Below are 21878 nucleotides of genomic sequence, written 5' to 3' on the forward strand. Positions count from 1 at the left end.
TGTATTTAAGTATAATCTTCATTGTAAAAAAAATTAATCACTTACCAGTAAACTTACTTAGCTTTGCTTCCCAAGCTTCAAGACAAACTGATACTCCACCAAGTTGTGTCAAGAAATCCCATGATTTTGAATTCTCCTTGACATTGTGAACCCCCAGAGGTGTAACTCTAACTAGTAAATGTGAAATTTGGACACCAGGAAAAACATCATCTTATGCCAGTATGTATGAGAGACAACTGTTGTGGCTGTTCAGGAAAAGGCAAAATATTTGGAAAGACTGTAAGACTCAGATATGAAAAGAATTATTCAAACTGCTGCCAGTGATAGAAGCTGTATGATACAGCCTTTTTTTTTTTTTTTGCCTATTTTTTTAAATGAGGAAACAAGTCATTTTTAAAACAAGTATATAGCTTTTTTTTTTTTTAATATAAATGGAAAGTACATATATAGTAACACTGGAAATAAACATCTTCAACTCTGGGCTCTTTTCAAAAGACACAAGATTATTTCAAAGGTACAAGATGCACAGATAAATCACATTCACACCTTATAATACTAAATAGCAGACAACTTAAATTCATAATGAACAATGACTGTTTTTCAGTAGCTCGAAATTCTGGTCATTAACTCCATAATTCTTATGAGTAGAAAAAGAAAAAGCTAATCATGTACCTTAATATTGTCATTTCTGTATTACTCAAAAATATAAACAACCATGAAGAAATAGTGGAGTCTCATGTTTATCACAGGTATAAATACCAAGACATTTATCAGGCATAACTAATGTATGAAACCTGTATTTTAGAATATGTTTCACAAACACAGCTCCAACATTTCTCTTTGGTTCAGAAAATGTAAGAGGTAGGTTCAAATAAAGTGTGCCCATCATGTCACTGGACTTGCACTAAAATGTTGGCAATTTATAACAGAAATCACTAGAAATCAAACATATGTTTGGGAACTAAATTAAAAAGCTACAGAATAACTTCAACTAATAAACATCTAAGCCCTAATTACACAAATCAAAACAAGATGGTTGACTACAAAAATGTTTTAGTAAAATAAAAATATGCTATCAATATTATAAATTTCTTATATCATAGCATGTTCCCAAAACTTGGAGCAAGGGAGACCATGAACATGTTCATGAGCATATAAGTATAGGTTTATAACTTGGGCCTTTCATTTGAACGTAGGTACCTAATACATAATATCAACACATACTACTATTGAAATGCACTAACCTCCTAGGTGTGTACTGCCCAAATTGAGAACTGCAGGTTCAAACAAATTCAACAGTGGGGGGCAATGAAAATGTCATCCACCCATGATCAACCTACTTCATGTAATTAAGAAATGTCAGATTACCAAGTATGCTCCCTAGGAGCCTTCCTGATTAGAACAGAATCTGATTCAAGGAGGAAACAAAGGACAAAGTAAAGAAGCTCTGAAGAAGCTGATAGAAGTAGAAGGGTTTTGTTTCCTGGTGCTTTTCAAAGCAAAGACAGAATAAGTAGGATCTTTCAAATAGGTTGCCTTCCATTCCAGGAACCAAAAACAGGGCAAGGAAAATGGTAAAGGGTAGACTGAAATATCATCTCATCACTCCTCCTTAAAAATATAAATGGACTAGAGTATTTGCATGGCTGGAATTTTGGCACTTAAGTTCATTCTCATTCAGCTTTAAGGAAGATAAGGATACAAGCCTTCTACTTATTTGGTTGCTGTAAGATAGGAAGTCTATAAAGACACTCAAAAAATATGTAAAACAACTCAAGTTTCAAGTTTTTCTGATCATTTTGTTTTTTAGAAAAAGACATTGAAGTATTAAGGAACTGGCATACACTTGAACCACCCAAAATAAAGATTAATGATTTATAATTACCACACAAAACAAATTTAATTTGAGCAATACATTTTTCAGATTTAGGACTCAGGGCAGATTTGTAGAAAGGTACTATCTAGAAAAGATAAAATACAATTTTTATGGCCTTTTCAAAATTGTATGAGCTTATCAAAACTATGATTTTTGACATTTCTGTATATATAAAATTGAGCCCAAATGTTTGAAGTAATCATTGATACGCTCTTCCTTTTTGCGTGTGAGAAGTATATGACTTCTTTTGCCATAGATTTGTAATTCTAAGAGAAAAAGTCATTCCAGAGTTGTTGAAAATTTCAATAATCATGCTAAAGCAAAAAATTCAACATGTCATTTCTGGGTTACTCCTAAAGTTTGCTTCATTTTTTCATAAGCCACATAACTGATGCCCACAGCAGGGAGAACCTTCATGAAGTTTGGAGTGATGCCTCTGTAAAGACCTGGTATTCCTTCTTTGGAAATTATTTGTTGAAAGAGGCCAACCATGTTCATTGGTTTGTTTCCTTCTATCATGGCTAGAAAAAGAAAAAAGTAAAGAAACCAGGCAAATTTAATATTTAGGCATGTTTTGTTATTACTACCATAAATTATTATGATTCAGAATGACATTAGAGAATACAATGAAAGGATAATAATTATTCCAAGCAGCCTAAGAAAGTAGCCCTTTATATACTCCTTGCAGGGCACCTAAGAGCGAGTTCCATAATTATAATAACAATGATAAAACAGTTATTTGTTGAGTGACTACTATGTATTAGATACTAGGTTAATTACTTTACATACCAATCCTACAAGGCTTATACCCATTTTATAAATGAGGAATTGGGAGTCTTAGAAAGATGGAGAAACTTGGCTGAGTACACTTAGCCAGTAAGTGGGAGAGCTGAGAACAGGTGGTCTTTCTGATTCCAAAGTTCCACCACCCTGCATGGCCACCACCACCCCGACTCATCAACCACGTGCTGAAAAGAGAGTAGTTCAATCCTGGGAATTGAGGGGAACACTTTGTGGAGCTTACAAAAATGTAGAGTCCCTGGGCTGTGAATATGACCTCAAGAGGCAAAAAAGGGAGGAAGGGACAGTCGTGTTGCTGCCACAACAAAGACAAAGGTGGGAACATGCATGTGCCACAGGGACACTACTGATGTCAAAGTGGTTATTGCACAGGGGGTACCCAGCGGCAGGAGGCGGGCAAGGCAGGGCTCTGGGGAAATGGACAGGAGGCGAAAAAATAAAGTGGGGCCAGATGACGACAGGCTTTGAAATTCCCACTATAAACTTTAGAATTTATTCTGAGGACACTGGAGAGTCACCAAGATTTCTGAACAGGAATAAAACAATCAGACGTTGACTTTAAAAATGACAGATCTGTCGGCCATGAAGGGACGGGGACTGAAATGTAGTTGGCAGACGGCAGGGAGGACTTGCCAGGTGACGCTTTCAATCAGACAGCCTGGGTTTGAAGTCTAGCTCCACTATTTACCAAATGTATAACCTAATGGAAGTCACTTAATCTCCTTCTGCCCCAGTTACACATCTGTAAAATGCAGATGATGTTAGTGTCAATCCCGAAGATGGCTGTGGTGGTTAAATGAGAGGATACATATGAAATATTTAGTTACTACTTTGCATTTTTCTCTCCAGCCATATGATCTCCCAGCACCTCAAATGGTCCCCGTTTCTCCTGCCTCAGTGCCCTCACATATGCTTTTCCTCAGGCTAGAATGCTCTTTCTTTCCCAACCCGCCCACCGTTGCCCAGCTAACTCCCACCTGTCTTCCCAGGCTGAGCTTAACAACAATGTTCTCTGGTTCCCAAGTAAGGCTAGAGCTTCTTGCTCTGTGCTCCCCTAACAAAGGGGAGGTGGCTTACTTGGTGTTGTCCTTGTGTCTTCTCTGCTCAACAACAGCAAGGCCCACAACTGACTTGTGGACTGCTCTAACCTTAGCATCTTGCAGTTTCCAGCGCCTGACCACGGCTCTGCAAGTATTTGTTAATTAACGAGTGAAGGCTTGGTTGGGGGGTGGCGAGGGAGGTTGGTACTTCAAAGAGAGACTGGGGACAGAGCTGTGGATACCCAGGGGACACTATTTAAAGAAATGATAGTGGGTGAGACTGGCCAGCAAAAGAGCCAAAAAGAAAAGAAAGGAACAGGCTACATACTTTAAATAGCAATAAAAGCCAGCAAATCTTAAAAGAATAATCAATGAACTGGCAGAGGGCCAGGAAGACTCAGTATAATCAAAGCCAAGAAAGGGGCGCCTGGCACAAGCATCCGTCTGTTAAACATCCGACTCTTGATTTTGGCTCAGGTCATGATCTCAGGGTGGTGACACCAAGCCCCCCTCAGGCTCAGCACTGGGCGTGGAGCCTAATTGAGACTCTCTCTCTACCGCCCTCTCTAAAGCAAACACAAAAGCCAAGGGAGAGAACAATGGCACAATGAGGAAGGATCATAGTTCAACAGTTGTAGGGTCCAATAATAATAAATAATTCCAGCCACCATTTACCAAGAATTTGCCAAAGGCCAGGTGCTTTACATATATTGCTGCTAATTCTCACAACACTGCAGTTTTCATTTCCATTTACAGATGAGAAAATGAAAATCCAAAGTGGTTTGGGGCAAGAATCTAAACCCAACCCAACCCATCTAGATACTATAGCTTACATACTCTTAAAACATGCACTTTCGATATGGGAAAAAAAAAAAAAAGATCTCAGTTTAGGCATAAAGCACAGATATGCAAACAGTACATGCGCAGTGTATCTGTGGTATTAAAATTTCATGAAGGGACACCTGGGCAGCTCAGTCAGTTAAGCAATGGACTCTTGGTTTTGGCTCAGGTCACAGTCTCAGGGTCAGGCTCCTCCTCAGTGCAGCCTGCTTGGGTTTCTCTCTCCTTCTCCCTCTGCTCCTCCTCCCCTTCCCGCATGCTCTGTCTAAAATAAATAAATAAATAAATAAACCTTTAAAAACAAAACAAAACTCACCTTGAGCCTGCATGCGTGTTCTCACCAAAGCCAAGGGGTAGCTAGCCAGCTGACCACAGGTGCTGGATAAGGCACCACATCCCAGCAAGACCATGACTCCAGGGTTTACAGAGTCTTTGGCATAATTATCCAGCCAATGGGCCTTCAAGAGCTGCCAGAGTAACAGAAAAGAAGAAAATCAGTGCTTTCACTCAGCACAAACATTTTCACAGTCACTCTTGTCCTTACAAGAGACAGGCCACACTTCTGCAAGATCAAGTGGCACATTCCCAGCCACTGTAGGAGGCAGCAGCTCTGCAGAGACAGGGAAGGGAAGCCACTGGGGATTCAGACCATGTGAGGTTTACACTGGTTGCTCATTTTCTTCCAAACAAATGTCAAGATCAACAGCACTCCAAATACAGTATCTCAAGAACATTTCCTGTAGTGAGTATTAATAAAAACAATATAATTCTACTAATTGCATCTAATTTTGTACTTTACACATGTTATTTCATTTAGTCCTTTCTCCGAGGTGGAGTTATTCTTACAATTTTAGAAATGAGAAAAATGAGTCTCAGGGCAATTTTTTTAACAAGGGTGCAGAATCAAGTGTACTGATCCCCAGGCTATGCCTTTCCCCCTATTATCCTACATCCATGTATTTTCATTAGAAGGCAATTGAAAGTAATTGTATAAAATACATATGCTAATCTACTTTTTAAATATACAATATTTTAAGTATAAGAATCTATGCTAATATGTAAGGGAAATTATTGTTATGGTAGCACAAGCATAGTAATATACTACCTAAAGCAATCTACGGATTCAATGCAATTCAATTCCCTACCTACTCAAATCCCCATGGCATTATTTGAAGAAAAAGAGAAAACGCCCTAAAATCCATATGGAATTTCAAGGGACCCCAATAAACCAAATAATCTTAGAAAAAAAGAATAAACTTGGAGGCTTCATACTCCCTGATTTTAATAGACACTACAAAGTAACAGTAATCAGATAATGTGGCACTGCCATAAAGACAGACATACAGACCGATAGAACAAAATAGAGTCCATAAATAAACTCTTAAATACATGGCCAAATGATCGTCAACAAGGATGCCAAGACTACACGCTGGAGAAAGAACAGTCTCTGAGACAAACGATGTGGAGAAAATTGAATATCCACATGCAAAAGAATAAAGTTGAAGCTTTACCTTATACTATGTACAGAAATTAACTCAAAATGGGTTAAAGAAAAAAAAATGGGTTAAAGACCTAAACATAACACCTAATACTATAAAACTTCCAGAAGAAAACATGGGATAAAAGCCTCAGGGCACTGAATTTGGCAATGATTTCTTAGATAGGACATCAAAAGCAGAGGAAACAAAAGCAAAAATAAATAAATGAACTCCACCCAACTTAAAAACTTCTGTGCAGCAAAGGAAACAATCAGCAGGGTGAAGGGCAATCTATGGAATCAGAGAATATATTTGCAAACCACACATATGATTATGGATTATTAACCAAAACATATTTATAGAACTCCAATAACTCAACAATTTTTTTAAAAAACAATTAAAAATGGGCAAAAGCAACAGATACATGAAAAGATGCTCAACATTGCTAATCATCAGGGAAATGCAAATCAAAACCATAATGAGATATCACCTTACCTATACTGAAATGACTAGGATCAAAAAAGATAAGAAATAGGGGCACCTGGGTGGCTCAGGGGGAAAGTACCTGACACTTGATTTGGCTTAGGTCGTGGTCTCAGGATCGTAAGATCAAGCTGTGCATCGGGCTTCATGCTAGGTGGGGAACCTGCTTAAGATTCTTTCTCTCCCTCCCCTTCTCCACCTCTGCTCAGACCCCCCTAGAGCTCACTCTAAAAAAAAAAAAAAGAAAGAAAGAAACACTGTTGGCAGGGATGTGGCACAAAAGGAACCTGCATGCGCTGTTGGTAGGAGTATAAATTGATATGGCCACTGTGGAAAATAGTACAGAGGCCTGTCAAAAAATTAAAAGGTAGAACTACCGTACAATCCAGCAATTCCACTATTGGGTATTTACCCAGAGAAAATGAAAACACAAATTAATACCCTTATGTTTACTGTAGCATTATTTACAATAGCTGAGACACGAAAGCAACCTAAGTGTCCATAGACAGATGAATGGATAAAGAAGATATGATGTGTGTTCATGCATGTGCACGTGTGCATGTGCATACACACACAATGGAATATTATTCGGCCATAAAAAAAAGAATAAGATCTTGCCACTTGCAACAGTGTGAATGGACCTAGAGAGTATTATGAAAATATTAAGTGAAGTAAGTCAGAGAAAGACACATACAATATGATTTCATTTATATGTGGAATCTAAAAAATGAACAAACAAAACAAAAAAAGTAGAAACAAATTCTTAAATACAGACAGTTGTCAGACAGGGGTGGGGGGCTGGGGAGGCGGAGACAGGCAAAATGGGTGAAGGGGAGTGAAAGGTAGATGCTTAAGTCATAGAATGAGTCAGTCACAGGGGTGAAGGGTACAGCACAGGGAATAGAGTCAATGGCATTGTAATTATGCTGTATGGTGACAGATGGGAGCTATACTTGTGGTGAGCACAGCATAACATATCGTCGAGTTGCCGAGTCACTATGTTGTGCACCTAAAACTAATACAACCTGTGTCAGCTATATTTCAACAAAGAAAATTGGCAAAAAAAAAAAAAAAAAAAAAAGCAGAAAAAAATTGGCAAAAAATTTTGGTAGACATTTCTCCAAAAAAGATGTATAAACGGACAACAAGCATATGAAAAGATGCTCAACCTCACACATTATCAGAGAAATGCAAATACAAACCATAATGAGACATTGCCTCACACCTGTTAGGATGGCCACTATTAAAAACAACAACAAACTATCAAGTGTTAGCAAGGATATGATTAGAATTCTTTTTTTTTTTTTTTTGTAATTAGAATTCTTATGTACTACTCGTAGGAATGAAATCGGGTACAGCTACTATGTAAACCAGTTTGACAGTTCCTCAAAGAGCTCAACACAGATTTACCATAGGATTCAGCAATTCTACACCTCAGTATACACCCAAAGGAACTGAAAGCAGAGACCTGACCAGATACTCGTATCCAGTATTTACTGCAGTATTATTCACAAAAGCCAGAAACTAGAAACAATTGAAGTATCCACCAACAGATGGACAGATAAACAAAATGTGGTATATACATACAATGGGATATTATTTGGCCAACAAAAATGAAGTTCTGACACATGCTACAACATGGATGAACTTTGAAAACTTTATTCTAAATGAAATAAGCCAGATAAAAAAGGAAAATATTGTATGCTTCTACTTGCATGAAATAACTAGAATGGATGAATTCACAGAGACAGAAAGAAGATCAGAGGTTACCAGGGGCTGGGGGAAAGGGAGAGTGGAGAATTATTTTACAACAGTTATAGAGTTTATGTTTGGGATCATGAAAAAAGTACTGGAAATAGTGAACTGTACTCTTAAAAATGGTTAAAATGGCAAATTTTATGTTACATACATGCAGAAGGCAGACGCTCAACCACTGAGCCACCCAGGCATCCCTGAATTGTACACTTTAAATGAATGACACGTATGGTATGTAAATTTTATCCTAATAAAACTGTTTAGAAAAAAATGGTAAAGTCCCCTAAGAAAACGTGTGACACATTCCATGCCCCGCCTTCCCCCGCTCAGCCATAGGCTTACTTCTATCACAGCACAACTACCCAACACTGCTTCAGAGGTTTCTTGTCTCTCCCTGACCAAAACTTCAGTTTTTTAAAGGCAAAAACCGAGACTGTCAGATTCATAAATTATTAAATGGTTTAAATGGCAGAACTGGTCCAAGATTTGTGGTCTGAGCCATCTTTTCAGTACTGGGGATGAATCTGTGCCAGCCACATCAGTCTCTTGGCTTTATTGATGTCAGATTTTAACAAATCAAAGAAAATGTGCCCTCTTTGCTTATTTCCTCTCCCCTCAAAAAAATCCCTAGGACCATCTTCTAAGATAAACAATTTTATTTTTTTGGTGTGTAGGGAGCCAGATATGTATCAGGGGTCAATGCTGGTGGAGGGAAGTTTGAGGAAAGAGTCCGGGAGAGAAGTAAATTGTGATGCAAATTTGACAAAGCATAGGACAGCCCCCAGAATCTCTCGCCCATCAGGGTTTCCCGTGTTGGGCTGGGCCTTCATCTCACTGCCTGGCTCAGTGTGGGCACAGGGCTCTCCATGCAGGGCCTGTGGCAAGGCAGCTCTCTGCTAAGTGGAACAATTATATGTGAACGTGAGTTTGTGCTCTTCATTAATAAAAGTAATTTGCAGGGAAATCTGATACAAAGGCGACCACAAGCATATGGAGTCCCATGTTCAAGGTACTTGGCAAAAAAAAAAAAAAAAAAAAAAGATCAAGTAACACACTCCTGAATCCACTTTTAGTCACAAACTATTTCCTGGTATATATGTACTTCTTTACATAAGGTCAAATCCTAACAATAAGAACTATTTAACTACATTTTCAGATTCAAAAGATTGCTACAAACTTACCTCGTAGACAGCAAGATCTATGCCTGCATAAGGTATGATGCCTAGTAAGTTGGGGACATAGCCTTTGTAAAAAGCTCCCATGCCTTCATGTTTCAAAATCTTCTTGGCACAATCAAATATTCCAGAATATTGCCTAGTTTTGCCTATAGCCAGCCTGGTCTTCACAACCTAGTTATAAAAGAATGTAATGAAATATTATCATTCATATTCATCCTGACATCATGGAATTCAAAGGAAGTAATTTTACAGAGAACAAATACCTAGCACATGTTGTCTCTCAAATGAATGCCCAATTTGTTGATCTGTCATCCCTCACATATTATGTCTATTGAAGGGCTAAGACCAGAGCCAAGAAGACTTATTTATTGTAAAGAGGATCTGAATGAGGGCAGAGGAAATAGAAAATAATTTACAGATGTCTTAAAATTGACTGGTGGCCAATGAGATATGGGAGGTGAGGGAAATGGTAGCATACAGGATGGTCCCGGGTGTCTAGCTTGGAACACAGGAGCGGGGAGGGAAGGCGATGCTACTAACAAGATGGAGGATGTAAGAAGATGACATGAATTCAGTTGGAATAGTTCTTGAAGGGTGTGAGGAATAACACGAGCAATCATATTAAGAAGCTGACCAGGAAAGCTATATTAATAGGCATACCACACAGGTGAAAATTAAGGGTATATTTTGCTTAGATCTTTTTAGTTGTTGAAAGCCCTTTGCCGTATCAATAAAGGTAGCCAAATCTACAGTATCATTTTTGCTCTAAAGCAAGAATTGGCCAACTTCTCCTGCAAAGACCAGGAGTCTTTTAGTCTTTGCAAGCCTAAAATCTCAGATCTGTTGCATATTTTTTTCATTTTCTTAACCAACTTTTAAAATGTATAAAACCATTCTTAGCTCAGGGCTTTACAAAGTACTTCCCAGGCACGTGGTTTGCCTACCTATGCTGTAATGGTAGGATGTCTAGTTAGGACTGCCATCAACTCATCATATTTATTATTGAATTTGGCACAGTAACTCTTTGAAGAGGAATGGGTGTTAAAATTCCCATCAACACTGTGGCAGCCAGCCTCCAAGTGGGCCCCCAACTATCCCTGCCTCCTGGTGTTTTCACAGTGTGTAGTGCCCTCCCATGCCCTCCCACGGGTGGTCTGTATGACCAACAAAACACAGCAGAAATGACAAAAGATTGCAGCTTCCATCTTGAGTACTGGCTAACACACATTCATTCTCTCTCCCTCTCTCTCTTTCATATCACCAAGTTGGGGAAAACAGCTATTATGTTGTGGGGTTACTCAGAGAACCTAGGGAGAGGCCCCGGTGGTAAGGACTTGACATCTCCAGCTGTAATAGCCAGCGAGGCCCAGTAACAAACACATGAGTGAACTTGGGACGCAGACTTGTCTCCAGCTGAACACTGCAGTGTCTGCAGCCCTGACCTGCACCTTGACTCTAGGCTCAAAGAAACCCTGAGCCAGGGGCACCCCATTAAGCTACTCCCAGATTCCTGACCCACAGAAACCCTGAGATAATAAATGCTGGTGTTAAACTGCTAACCTGGGGATAACTTGCTGCCCAGCAATAGCTAATGACACAAACACCACCAACACAGTCAGACTTCACAATGGTACTTACCTCCATAGGATAAATAATAGTCTGTGCAGTCGCTCCGGCCAGGGAACCAGAAACAAATCTCTTAAAGGTTCCTACTTTTTGTCCTTCCTCAGTAAGCAACTTCTTATACTGTATAAATACATTTAAAAATGTATATTAATACCTGCTAGAGACTGAATCATGTCTCCTCTGTCCAATCATGTTGAAGCTGTAACCCCTCCCCCCCAACTGTGGTGATACTTGGAGATGGGGTCTGTAGGAGATTATCGGGGTTAGATGAGGTCCTAAGGGTGGGTCCCTTGAGGATTAGTGTCCTTAAAACAGGCACCAGAGAGTTTTTTCTCCCCTCCTTTCCTTTCTCTCTCTCTCTTTTTTTTTTAAAGATTTTATTTGTTTATTCATGAGAGACACACAGAGAGAGGCAGAGACACAGGCAGAGGGAGAAGCAGGCTCCCTGTGGAGAGCCCGATGCGGGACTCAATCCTACGACCCTGATCATGACCCCGATCATGACCTGAGCCCAAGGCAGACACTCAACCACTGAGCCACCCAGGTGCCCTTCTCTTCCCCTTTCTGTACACTCATGCACTAAAGAAAGACCATATGAGCACACACAGCAAGAGGGTAGCCACATGCAAGCTAGGAAGAGGGCCCTCATCAGAAACCAAATTGGTCAGGACCTGGGTCTTGGATCTTCCAGTTCCAGGACTATGGGAAATTCAATTCTGTTGTTTATTTAAAGATTTCACATATTTATTTGACAGAGAGAGAGAGCACAAACAGGGGAGTAGCAGAAGGAAAGGGAGAAGCAGGCTCTCCGCTACCGTGGGGCTCAATCTCAGGACCCTAGGGCTATGACCTTTATGACCTGAGTCGAAGGTAGACACCTCACTGACTGAGCCACCCAGGCACCCCGAAGTTCTGTTGTTTAAATAACCAATTTGGTATTTTGTTATGGCAGCCTGAGCTAAGTAAATACCAAAATACAAATCCGCTCTTAGTAACCAATTAATTGATAATATGATGATGTTTTTCCAACTGCATACACTGCATTAGCAATATGTGGCAGAAAAGCAAGGCTCAGATGCTAAAACATTTAGTTCACTGGAAAGCGGTCTTCAAGTTAGATTTCCACAGAACACAGATGTTCTGAAGATGGGACCCAGTTGTTCCTTTGCTAAACACAATAATAGTATTCTATCCCAGAAAATACAGGGTTAGGGGATGCCTGGGTGGCTCAGCGGTTTAGTGCCTGCCTTTGGCCTAGGGCATGATCCTGGAGTCCTGGGATCAAGTCCCACATTGGGCTCCCTGCACGGAGCCTGCTTCTCCCTCTGCCTGTGTCTCTGTGTCTCTCATGAATAAATAAATAAAATCTTAAAAAAAAAAAGAAAAGAAAAAAGAAAATACAGGGTTGGTAAAGTGTTCACAATTTTTGGATGTTTTCCTCATAGTTTTTCCTTTTGTAAGATGTTTATCTTCCCCAGTATAAATAAAGTAAGTGACAGATACTAACAAAACAACTGAGAAAGACATTTCTGCAGGTGACAGTGACACTACCACGTCAACCCGAGAGCCCACCTGGCCCACCAGTACTAATGCAACCAACAGAGCCGTCAGGCCAAAGGTAAAATCTGATCCCAATGCAGTCAAAGTAACCGCAGATCACGATGGAAATAGGATGGGCTGTGGAGTCAGGCAGATCCGGGCCAGAACCCCAGGAACCTGTGGCCCTGAGCAAGCTCGTGAACATGTTCCCTCATCTGTGATAATAGGACCTTTTCTCACAAGGTTGCCAAAAGGATTAAATAAGCTAATACATATAATACAGCATAGTGCTGAGCCCATGGCAAACGTTCAGGAAAAGCCATTACTATCACCACTCTCTTCTACAACTTGGAAAGAAAGGCCCTGCCCAAACACAGACTGTGGTCATAAACCAGGCAAACCAGATTCCTTGTTTTAGAAAGGTGACAGTGGGTCTACGGAGGTAATTAACCACTGACCTCGGAGGGAGAAGTGGACAAACAAAGAAAGAGAAGTGGGAGGCTAACTGAGCTCTCAGAGCCACCCTGAAATCCTCTTGTCTATCCTTTTCTCTTCCATTTGTTGTAACACCTATTTCAGTGTTTCCGTTCTCTTCCAGCTGCCAATACCACTTCCTCCCTCATTCTCAGGAAATGTCCTTTCTTGGGAACGCAGGGAAGAACAGAGGCCACCAAGCAAGAATATTCCTGCCCACCTTCCACAGAATTATCTACATCTACGTGTATGTTTTTTCCCAAAATGACATAAGCAGAGTGAGTCCTCTGTGCCATCAAAGCCACTCCTTCCCAGGGAGGAGCACTGGTCATAGCACTCGTGTCTCCCCAGCCCTTCCACCCCCACACATACCTCCTGTGAACACCTGCTGCATTCACCAGCCTCTCCTGTACTTTTAACTTCCATCTATTGTGTTGACATGCTTCCTTCAGCAACGGGCACATTAAAATAAAACCTATCAAAACCTTCCCTGGGCCCACCATCTTTCTTATCTATCACTCTTCCTCATTTCCTTTCCTTCTCTTTATTCAAGTCAAGCTCCGCAAAAATGTGTCTACACTGGACAATTCTGGTCACCGCTGGGTGTACTCTCACTCATTTCAGAATGGTTCCTCATCTCTTCACTTCCCTGGATCCTTACACCAAGATCTCCTATCTGTGGGTTGCTCAATCCTAAAAGATACTTTTCTTAGTGTGTGTACCACTGTGTAGCCTTCCCGTAACCCTTTTGCATCCTCTCACTTCTAGGCCACCAGTCTCTGCACTGCCTCCTGTATCTCGGGCTGTTCCTTCTCAGTCTCCTCTACAAAGGGCTCCTTCTACTTCTCCCCGGGCATATTCCCAGAATTCTTCTGTTCTGTAAGTCTTCCTCAGTGATCCATTCTAACGACTTCAACTCAAAAACCACTTCTCCATCAGAGATCAAATGTCCTACTGGACCGCTACCTTTTCATGTTGCAGAGATGCCCCAAACTCTGCATGGCCAAAATGGAACCAGTCATTTTACCCCAAAACCTATTCCTCTTCTTGTAGTCTCCATGTGTGTAGTTGCCCAAATTAGGACCCAGAGTATCATCCTTGATTCCTCTTTTCTTTCTCACCTCCATGTCCACTCAGTGAGTCCTGGCAATTCTATTTCCAAAATATTTTTCAGTTCATTTCCTTCTTCTCCAGTTTCTCTAGCCACCACCTTACCCTGGTGCTCATCATTTCTTACCTGGGTGACAGAAATATTTCCTGAAATAGTCTCCCTGCCTCCAGTCTGGCCTTGCTGTCCTCTAATACATTCTCCATTTCTTCCTAAGTTGATATTGATATTAATATGATATTAAATGTAATAATATGTAAATAAATGTAAATAAAATGTAAATAGTAGATATTAAATGTAAATATACTCATTTCACTTCCCTACAGAAGATGCTTCAATAGCACCTTCACCCTCTTCAGGATAAAATCAAGACTCCTATTACACTTGGCTTCTGTCTACCTGTCCAGCCTGCTTTCATCATTTTCTTCCCAGAAACACACTCCACTGCATTGGAACCAAATGAACCACCTTCAACCACCTTTCCTTAATGAATGATGCTCGCCTGTGCCTATATTTCTGTTCACATGCTGCTGCTGCTGCTTCTGCTCAAAATACACACTTTCCTCTTCACCTGAGTGGACCTGAGATTCAGGCAGGCTTAGGCTCAAAGTCCACATCTGGCACTTCTGTGTTTTCACTCATTCAGTGAGGATCCACTGGCACTAGATTAAGTGTTGAGAATGCAGACCTGAAAACAAATGTTGCCTAAGGAAGCTCAATCTTGTTAAGGGAGAGATAAGTACTGCGATCATCCAGTGTGACAGTGTTCAACAGAGGACAACAAAAAGACCTGTAACAATGAAGAAGGTTTCTTGGAGAATGTTTGCCACTATCTGTCATTCGCCAACCTGAGTGAGTCAAGTCTTCATAGGATGTTCACCCCTATCTGACATTTGCTTCAACAAACACTCACAGAGCACTTATCACAACGCCAGGTTCCAAGTGCTACAGTGGAGAAGTAGCCAAGCCCCTGCCCTCATGGAGCTTTCATTCTAAATTCAGTTCAACTCATTCAAAATGAGTAAGCAAAAATCCTGTATTTCTTTTAAGAGTTGCTATGAAAAGAATACAGAAGTCTTTTTAAAATAAATAATTTGAAATTGAGAATTCTAAAATTTGTTCATTAGAAATCTGAATTTATGTAGTCTAATCTCCTGTCAGAGAAATTCCTCCTGGACTATAAGTGGAAAATTATTATATAGTAAAACAAGAACCCCAAAAGAACTATGTGTTCATTGCTACTGAATCAGTTTTTTTTTTTAAAGATTTATTTATTCATGAGAGACAGAGAGAGAGAGAAAGAGAGAGAGGCAGAGACATAGGCAGAATGACTCTCCTGTGGGGAGCTTGATGTAGGACTTGATCCCAGATTCCAGGATCACACCCTGAGCCAAAGGCAGACACTCAACCACTGAGCCACCCAGGTGCCCCACACTGAATCAGTTTATTAACTCCACAAGTGACAATTACCTGTTCATACACCCAGAACTTAATAGCTGTCTCAGGAGCAATTTTAATGACATTTGTACCGTTTCCTCTCCAAAGGGAGCGGATACCTCCTTCTTTCACCATCTGTCGAAAGCCACCATATATGTTCATTTTGCCTGATTTTGAACCATGGACCTAAAAATAAAAGCAAAATGATATGAAACATTGATGGCATGTTACTGCTACTATTTCTAAAGTAACTGTACAATCCACCCTCTTTATTTTAATACTATTTATTACTGTAAGAAGATGTATTTAAAAATAGAATATAGAAAGTTCAGATAATGTATAATGATAGGAACAATTATTAGAGGCCATTTTAGAGGCCTGACTCTAAATCTAAATCTAAAACTAAAAAACAAACAAACAAAAAACCCCCGTATCCTCAGCATGGGAAAGAAGACAGAAAGAACATAATCTAAATTAAAATTATTATGAACAACATTCATAAGATAACATGAACCAAATTATGTATTAGGCTATAGGACATCCCTTGGAATGCAAACAAGTTCACTTTAAGAAAACTTTTTAAAATATACTGCAGGTAATATACTATCTTTCCCCCTTAAGAAGTAATACCAAGATGAAATATAAAGAGGCCTGAAAACAATTTTGTATTATGTATATCAGAGCCGTAGACTCTGGAATGCACATAGCCTGGCAAGAAAAGTAAAAATTATACCTTCTATGGATTACTTCAAAGCCTCTCTAGGCAATAAATTCATGAAGACATGAATGCCTCGCCCCGTCAATACTTGGTTTAAATAACAGAAGTGATCGCTGTTTAAATACACTACACCTTATAACGGCCTCTATATAAAAAATCAGTAAGTCTAACAAGCCAAAACAAGTAAAGAAATCAGCTCTTCTTATTGTTTTGGCTTACACAAAATAAGTGACTACTGTAAAAAATAGAAAAACAAGATGTAAGAGGCTGACGATTGAAGGTCAGCCATGTGGGCAATACGTGGTTGATCCACAATAAAGACTTGGGTGAACTTTCTTGGCTGGCTTGCAACACTGTGCATATTGTCACACATCAATGCCAGGAAAGGAGCACATCGTAACTTTACAGGGATTAGACAACAAAAGCCCTGCATTTCATACTTTACAGGACTTGTCCTTATATGCTTTCTTTGGCTGATTTTAATCTGTATCTTTGCCCTGTAATAAGCCACAACCAAGAGTGTGCTTTAAGAGTCTTACTGAATTATTGAACCTGAAGGTTGTTTTGAAAAACCCCACTCATTCACCGCACAGAACTTTCAAGAAATAAAGTCCAGAGATACCCATTTTCTTTTAAGTAAGCTTCACAATAAAATATGATAAAGGAAAAGAGGAATGCTTATTCAAGCTCAAAGTCAACTTACTATCATCCTTAAAGAAAAACACAAGCACTGATTCCTTCTCCTTTTTCTTTAAAGGACTATTTTTACCCTACATGTATTTTGAGATTTAGGTACATTCTGAATGGTTGTTAGCTTAAAATATTGTCAGAAATCTTTTTATATTATATGTAAACTAAGGATAAGTACTAAAAAAGTATGGACCATAGGTATGACACAACACAACTTTTAAAACTATTTTCTAAGCAACTACTATATTCCAGTAGGGTGTTCCAGTGTATTAGGCATTTGCACATGCTTTATCATTTAATTCTTACAATCAGCCTTGTTAGCTATTCTTAATCCCACTCTAGGATAAAGGAAAATGAGATCTCAGGAGTTTCATGCAGTGTGAGAACTACAAGCTCTACAAAGATACAGTATTCCTCATCTAATTTGTTGTAAAGGAAAAGCCAATTACTTATCTGAGCCTCAGGTTCTCCACCAATAATGTGAGGATAAAATACCACTGCTATGTGGACTAAATGGGTTACCATAATGAGGACCAAATGAATAGCAATTCCTTTCCTTTCTCTCTCTCCACTCAGATCAGACCACATTGCTAGTAAATAGCAAAGCTAGTCTATAAATCCAGATCTTTTTTGCTCACCTCATCTTTAGAAACACTTTAAAAATTACATCCATGTTTCAAGGGTCAAAACTTTAGAAATATCTCACTTTTGAGAATGTATATAAAACAAAAGGAAAATATTATCATTTCCTACAATAATGGGTAGATTTTTTTCCTCACTAAACATTTGAAAAGTCATGGAATGCCAGAGATTAAAAGTCCATCACACACTTGTACCCACAATTTAAGCTTTGGTGAAATACACATATGGACCAGAATCAAGGCTAAGAGCAATAAAATAGAGATTTTACACCTTTTTTTTTTTTTAAGGGATGAAAGAATATTATGGGGAAATTTTAAAACTTCCTTTTCAAAGCACTACATTTCTCATTGTTTTAGAATTATGTAGGAGAAACACAAGATCATAAAGTTCACCTGCATCATGACTTTCAGACGATCCAAAGGGGCAGTGCTTGTTCGAGAGACAGCACCAGCAATACCTCCTGCCAAAAGTTGCCTCCACCACTGTCCAGACTTCTTTTCATCTTCCGTGAATTCATCCGGAATAGTTAAACTATCTCCTATGTCAATACCCTGTTAAGATGGAAAAAAGATCCCCATTCTCCTTCAATTAAAAAAAGATCACTGCAGAAGGTTTGTTTTGGAGAAGAATCATGTTATTTTACAGTGAAGATCAACTTCATTCCTTCATTCCTCATTCCAATTTGAGCATGTAGATGATTTTAAATAGCTTCATCACACTAAATGAAGTGCAGAATCAGTTCACAATAAATGAAAGTTAACAGTAATTACAAATTTACAAAACCAACAATTACAACAACTTTCTTTCTTAATAGATTAAGTAAGAGTAACTTTTCTCCTCTTGGTCTAAGTCAGAATGAAAGGTCAGCCTTTTTGGCAGATGTGAATCCTTTTTAGCTACAGAAAGAAATGAGTTTTGTCAATTTTTCAAAGATACTCCCTTTATCTCAAAACTCTATCCATGTTATTCTTTATACCATGCTATGTGCTTTAGACCTGTAAATAAAAATTAGATTAATGCTTTATATGTGAAAACCTCAAAACTGATTTCCTATGTAGATTGCTTATAAATATTTTTACAGACTTGTCATTTAAACTATGCAACAGATTCTTTATAAATTTTAGCCAACAGGGAGGTACTGTTTAAAAATAATCCTTCCCCCAATCTACTCTATAAACATTACCACAGATTATAAATATAATATATATTATAAATACAATATATATTATAAATATGCAGATAAATGGGAGTTCTAGAATGATAGTATGTTTACAACTTTATTATCTAAATGATTCTGCTGTAAAAGATTTTATAAGCAGGAGTATAGGGGTAAGAGGCTATGCTATAGTAGTAACCCCCTCTTTCTTTATTTCAGTATCAAAAAAATGAATACATGATTATAGCTTCAACTGTCAACAACTATCTCCAAAAGTATAGTAAAAGTCTGATTATGTAAATATAAACTGACATAGATAGAAAATATATCTAGGTAACTGAACTACTAATATAGTATATTATTCTATACTCAGAGAAGAGGCATTAATCACCAGAATTTTATAACATTCTATTTAAGTTTGGCATTGTTACTAGCAGCAATGTGAACCCTAGGCTTCATTTATTATGTGTAAAATTTATTGAAATCCATGAATAAACATAGCAGACAAGCCCACTAGGAAAATTAAAATTCCCTCCAAGAGTTCCATTGGTTTCTGGAGCAGATTGCACAATAAACTGACCTTCATTTATACTAACATATGTTAGCAAAGTATTAATGAAATTTCATTAAATTTGAAAGTTTTGAGAAATACAAATAGGTGTGAATTGCTAAACAAAAGAGCCAAAATTGTTTTAACCTTCAATAATTATAAGTACCTTATCCCAGAGACAAATCTAGAGAGTTGATAAAATATGCAAAAATTTCAGAAGTCATCTCTGGCCATCATTAATGGCCAAGGAAATAGAATCTCAGCAATCATGAGGTGTTGAGATTACTTAAGCAATGTAGTATCTATAAAAAGTAAAAACCTATGACTTTCACACTTCTCTTGGCAAAATACTTAAATGCAATAAAAGCTAGGCAGCTCATCTTCATAAGATTTTTAAAAGTGTATGATGAGTATTGTTGTACTCCTCCAACTATTGAACATGACAAAAATGGGTACTGCATTTGCAATATTTATGTAGCCTCAGGGTTTTAAGGTGTTTATTTTTTTTTTAATGTATTCTGAATATACACCTAACAGAATAAGCAGAACTTTACAAGCTTAGGAGCCCTGGGAATTGGGCACCCCGGCCCAGAAGCCTTAGAGTATTCTCGTGTGATAAATAACTATGGCTTACAACTAAGTGTAATGTAATACATATGGCATACTTACAGTAGAACGTTTCCAGAAACGGATAATTTCCTCAATGTCTGTAGCAGGATTTAGTAAGAAATAGTCCCTCCATTCATTCCAGTCTATTGTCATTGTCCCATCAGTATCAATACTGAAAATTAAAAGAAGCTAATTAAAAAACAAGATAAAACTTATAAAAGTAAAACATTATTGGCCATTTTGCAAAATGACAGTTTCTTTTCCAACTCAACGTTCTTATCAGAAGATCCCAATTCACAATAAGAGGTTGTTAGAAATGGCAGCAAGCTTTTAATGTTGTTAGATAGCTTTAATCATTTACATGAAGAAGAACCCCAAAGTCACAGAGAGCTCTCACTAAAGACTACTTTTGGGACTGTGTCAAACTCTAATCAATGAGCTATCAAACAGTCAAGCTGGGAGATCGAATACTGAGAGTTAGTAATGAATGGATTTATGATCCATTTTTTTCTTGCATTGGCTCACAAAGCCATTTCTTAATGTTCTGACATTTGGATGTGATTTTGGAATATACTCAAAATATTCTATCAGTTTCCTTCTCCAACTTCTTCAAAGCTAATAAAATTAGCAGTTATTATTTAAAAAAAAAAATCTAACCTGGTTACTGGGTCCTTTGAGTCTTAAGAAATCCTAGTACCTCATCTTCAACATTTAACATTAATGTATTATAATAGCCTTAGATATTTTCCATTAACATTTTGCTTGTTTTACAAGTTCTTGGCAGTGTGCTATTTGGCCAGTTTTTTCCCAAGTCCAACTCTGAACTGGGCCAGGACCTTGTTTTGTTCACTCTCCATACCCAGGACCTAAAGTGGCTAGCACAAAGAAGATGCTCATTTATTTGCTGAATTAATGACTGTCTCTGAAAAAAAGTTTAGATGTCTCCTATAAACCTTATATTTATTCAATCATTATTGAATCTTTATGTATCTTAATGTAATCTTTATGTAGATAAAGCTGGCATAAAGATGGTAGTCAAATCAAATGTGATTTTCAGGTATTAATACTATCATGTTCTCTAGTGCCAATTTTAATTTTGGTCTGCATATGTGAAATTACACAGACTTTAATTTGTCTCAGCACATGGGTGTTAACATTTCCCATGAGGATCCTAGTTACTACTAGGTCTATAACATTATTCTAGGTTGCAATATTTATAGCTCTGTTTTTATCAGTATTTTCTATTCTAATGCAATTATTTATCATCTGACCCTACCCCTCAACCTCCCATACATGCAGTCATGAGTATCCTCCACAAGGCAGAGATTTTTTATGGATTTGTTCACTGAGATGACCCAAGTGTTTAGAACAGTGCCTGGCAGAGACAATGTTTACTGAATGAATAAATTAATTCTAAATTCTGACAAACTTCTTAAATAAAATAGTCTCACTGTGCATTTAGATTGCATTTCTCTTCAAACCACTAATGGAGCTCCACATCCCTTATCATATTCACTTGCTTGTGTAAATGTTTCCCCTTGTGTGAAATGCCTGTTTGTCTCTTTTGCCCATTTTTTTAAATAGGTTGAGTGTCTTTTTCTTTTATATGTATAGTTCTTTATATAGTTGATTTTAATACTTCGTTATAAATTATCAAACCCTTTGTCTTTTTACTTTGTTCATGGTATCTGTGAACAGATGCTTTTAATTTTAGTATAGCTGAATTTATCAATCTTTTCATTTATGCTACTGCCTTTTGTGTCTTTTTAAAAAATAAATTCTTCCCTACACTGAGGTAAAGACATTTCCTTTTCTTCCTCCAAAAGTATGATAGTTTAACTTTCATGTTTAGGTTGATCTTTGTGTATGGTGTGAGGT

General features: G+C 38.2%; 1 protein-coding gene across 1 annotated transcript in view; it reads right to left on the reverse strand.

Moving 5' to 3' along the window:
* Positions 1-390: 390 nt before the first annotated feature.
* LOC140638076 (mitochondrial adenyl nucleotide antiporter SLC25A24) overlaps positions 391-21878 on the reverse strand; it is a 48193-nt gene continuing 26705 nt past the window's right edge. The window contains exons 4-10 of the mRNA XM_072834763.1: positions 20061-20172; positions 18078-18236; positions 15669-15821; positions 11090-11197; positions 9455-9622; positions 4874-5024; positions 391-2397 (exon numbers count right to left, since the gene is read on the reverse strand). Of these exons, the coding sequence (XP_072690864.1) occupies positions 2213-2397; positions 4874-5024; positions 9455-9622; positions 11090-11197; positions 15669-15821; positions 18078-18236; positions 20061-20172 (1036 nt within the window). The 3' untranslated portion in view covers positions 391-2212. The remainder of the gene's footprint in view (positions 2398-4873; positions 5025-9454; positions 9623-11089; positions 11198-15668; positions 15822-18077; positions 18237-20060; positions 20173-21878) is intronic.

This window comes from Canis lupus, chromosome 8, assembly GCF_048164855.1.
Source record: "Canis lupus baileyi chromosome 8, mCanLup2.hap1, whole genome shotgun sequence".
Classification (NCBI taxonomy): Eukaryota; Metazoa; Chordata; class Mammalia; order Carnivora; family Canidae; genus Canis; species Canis lupus.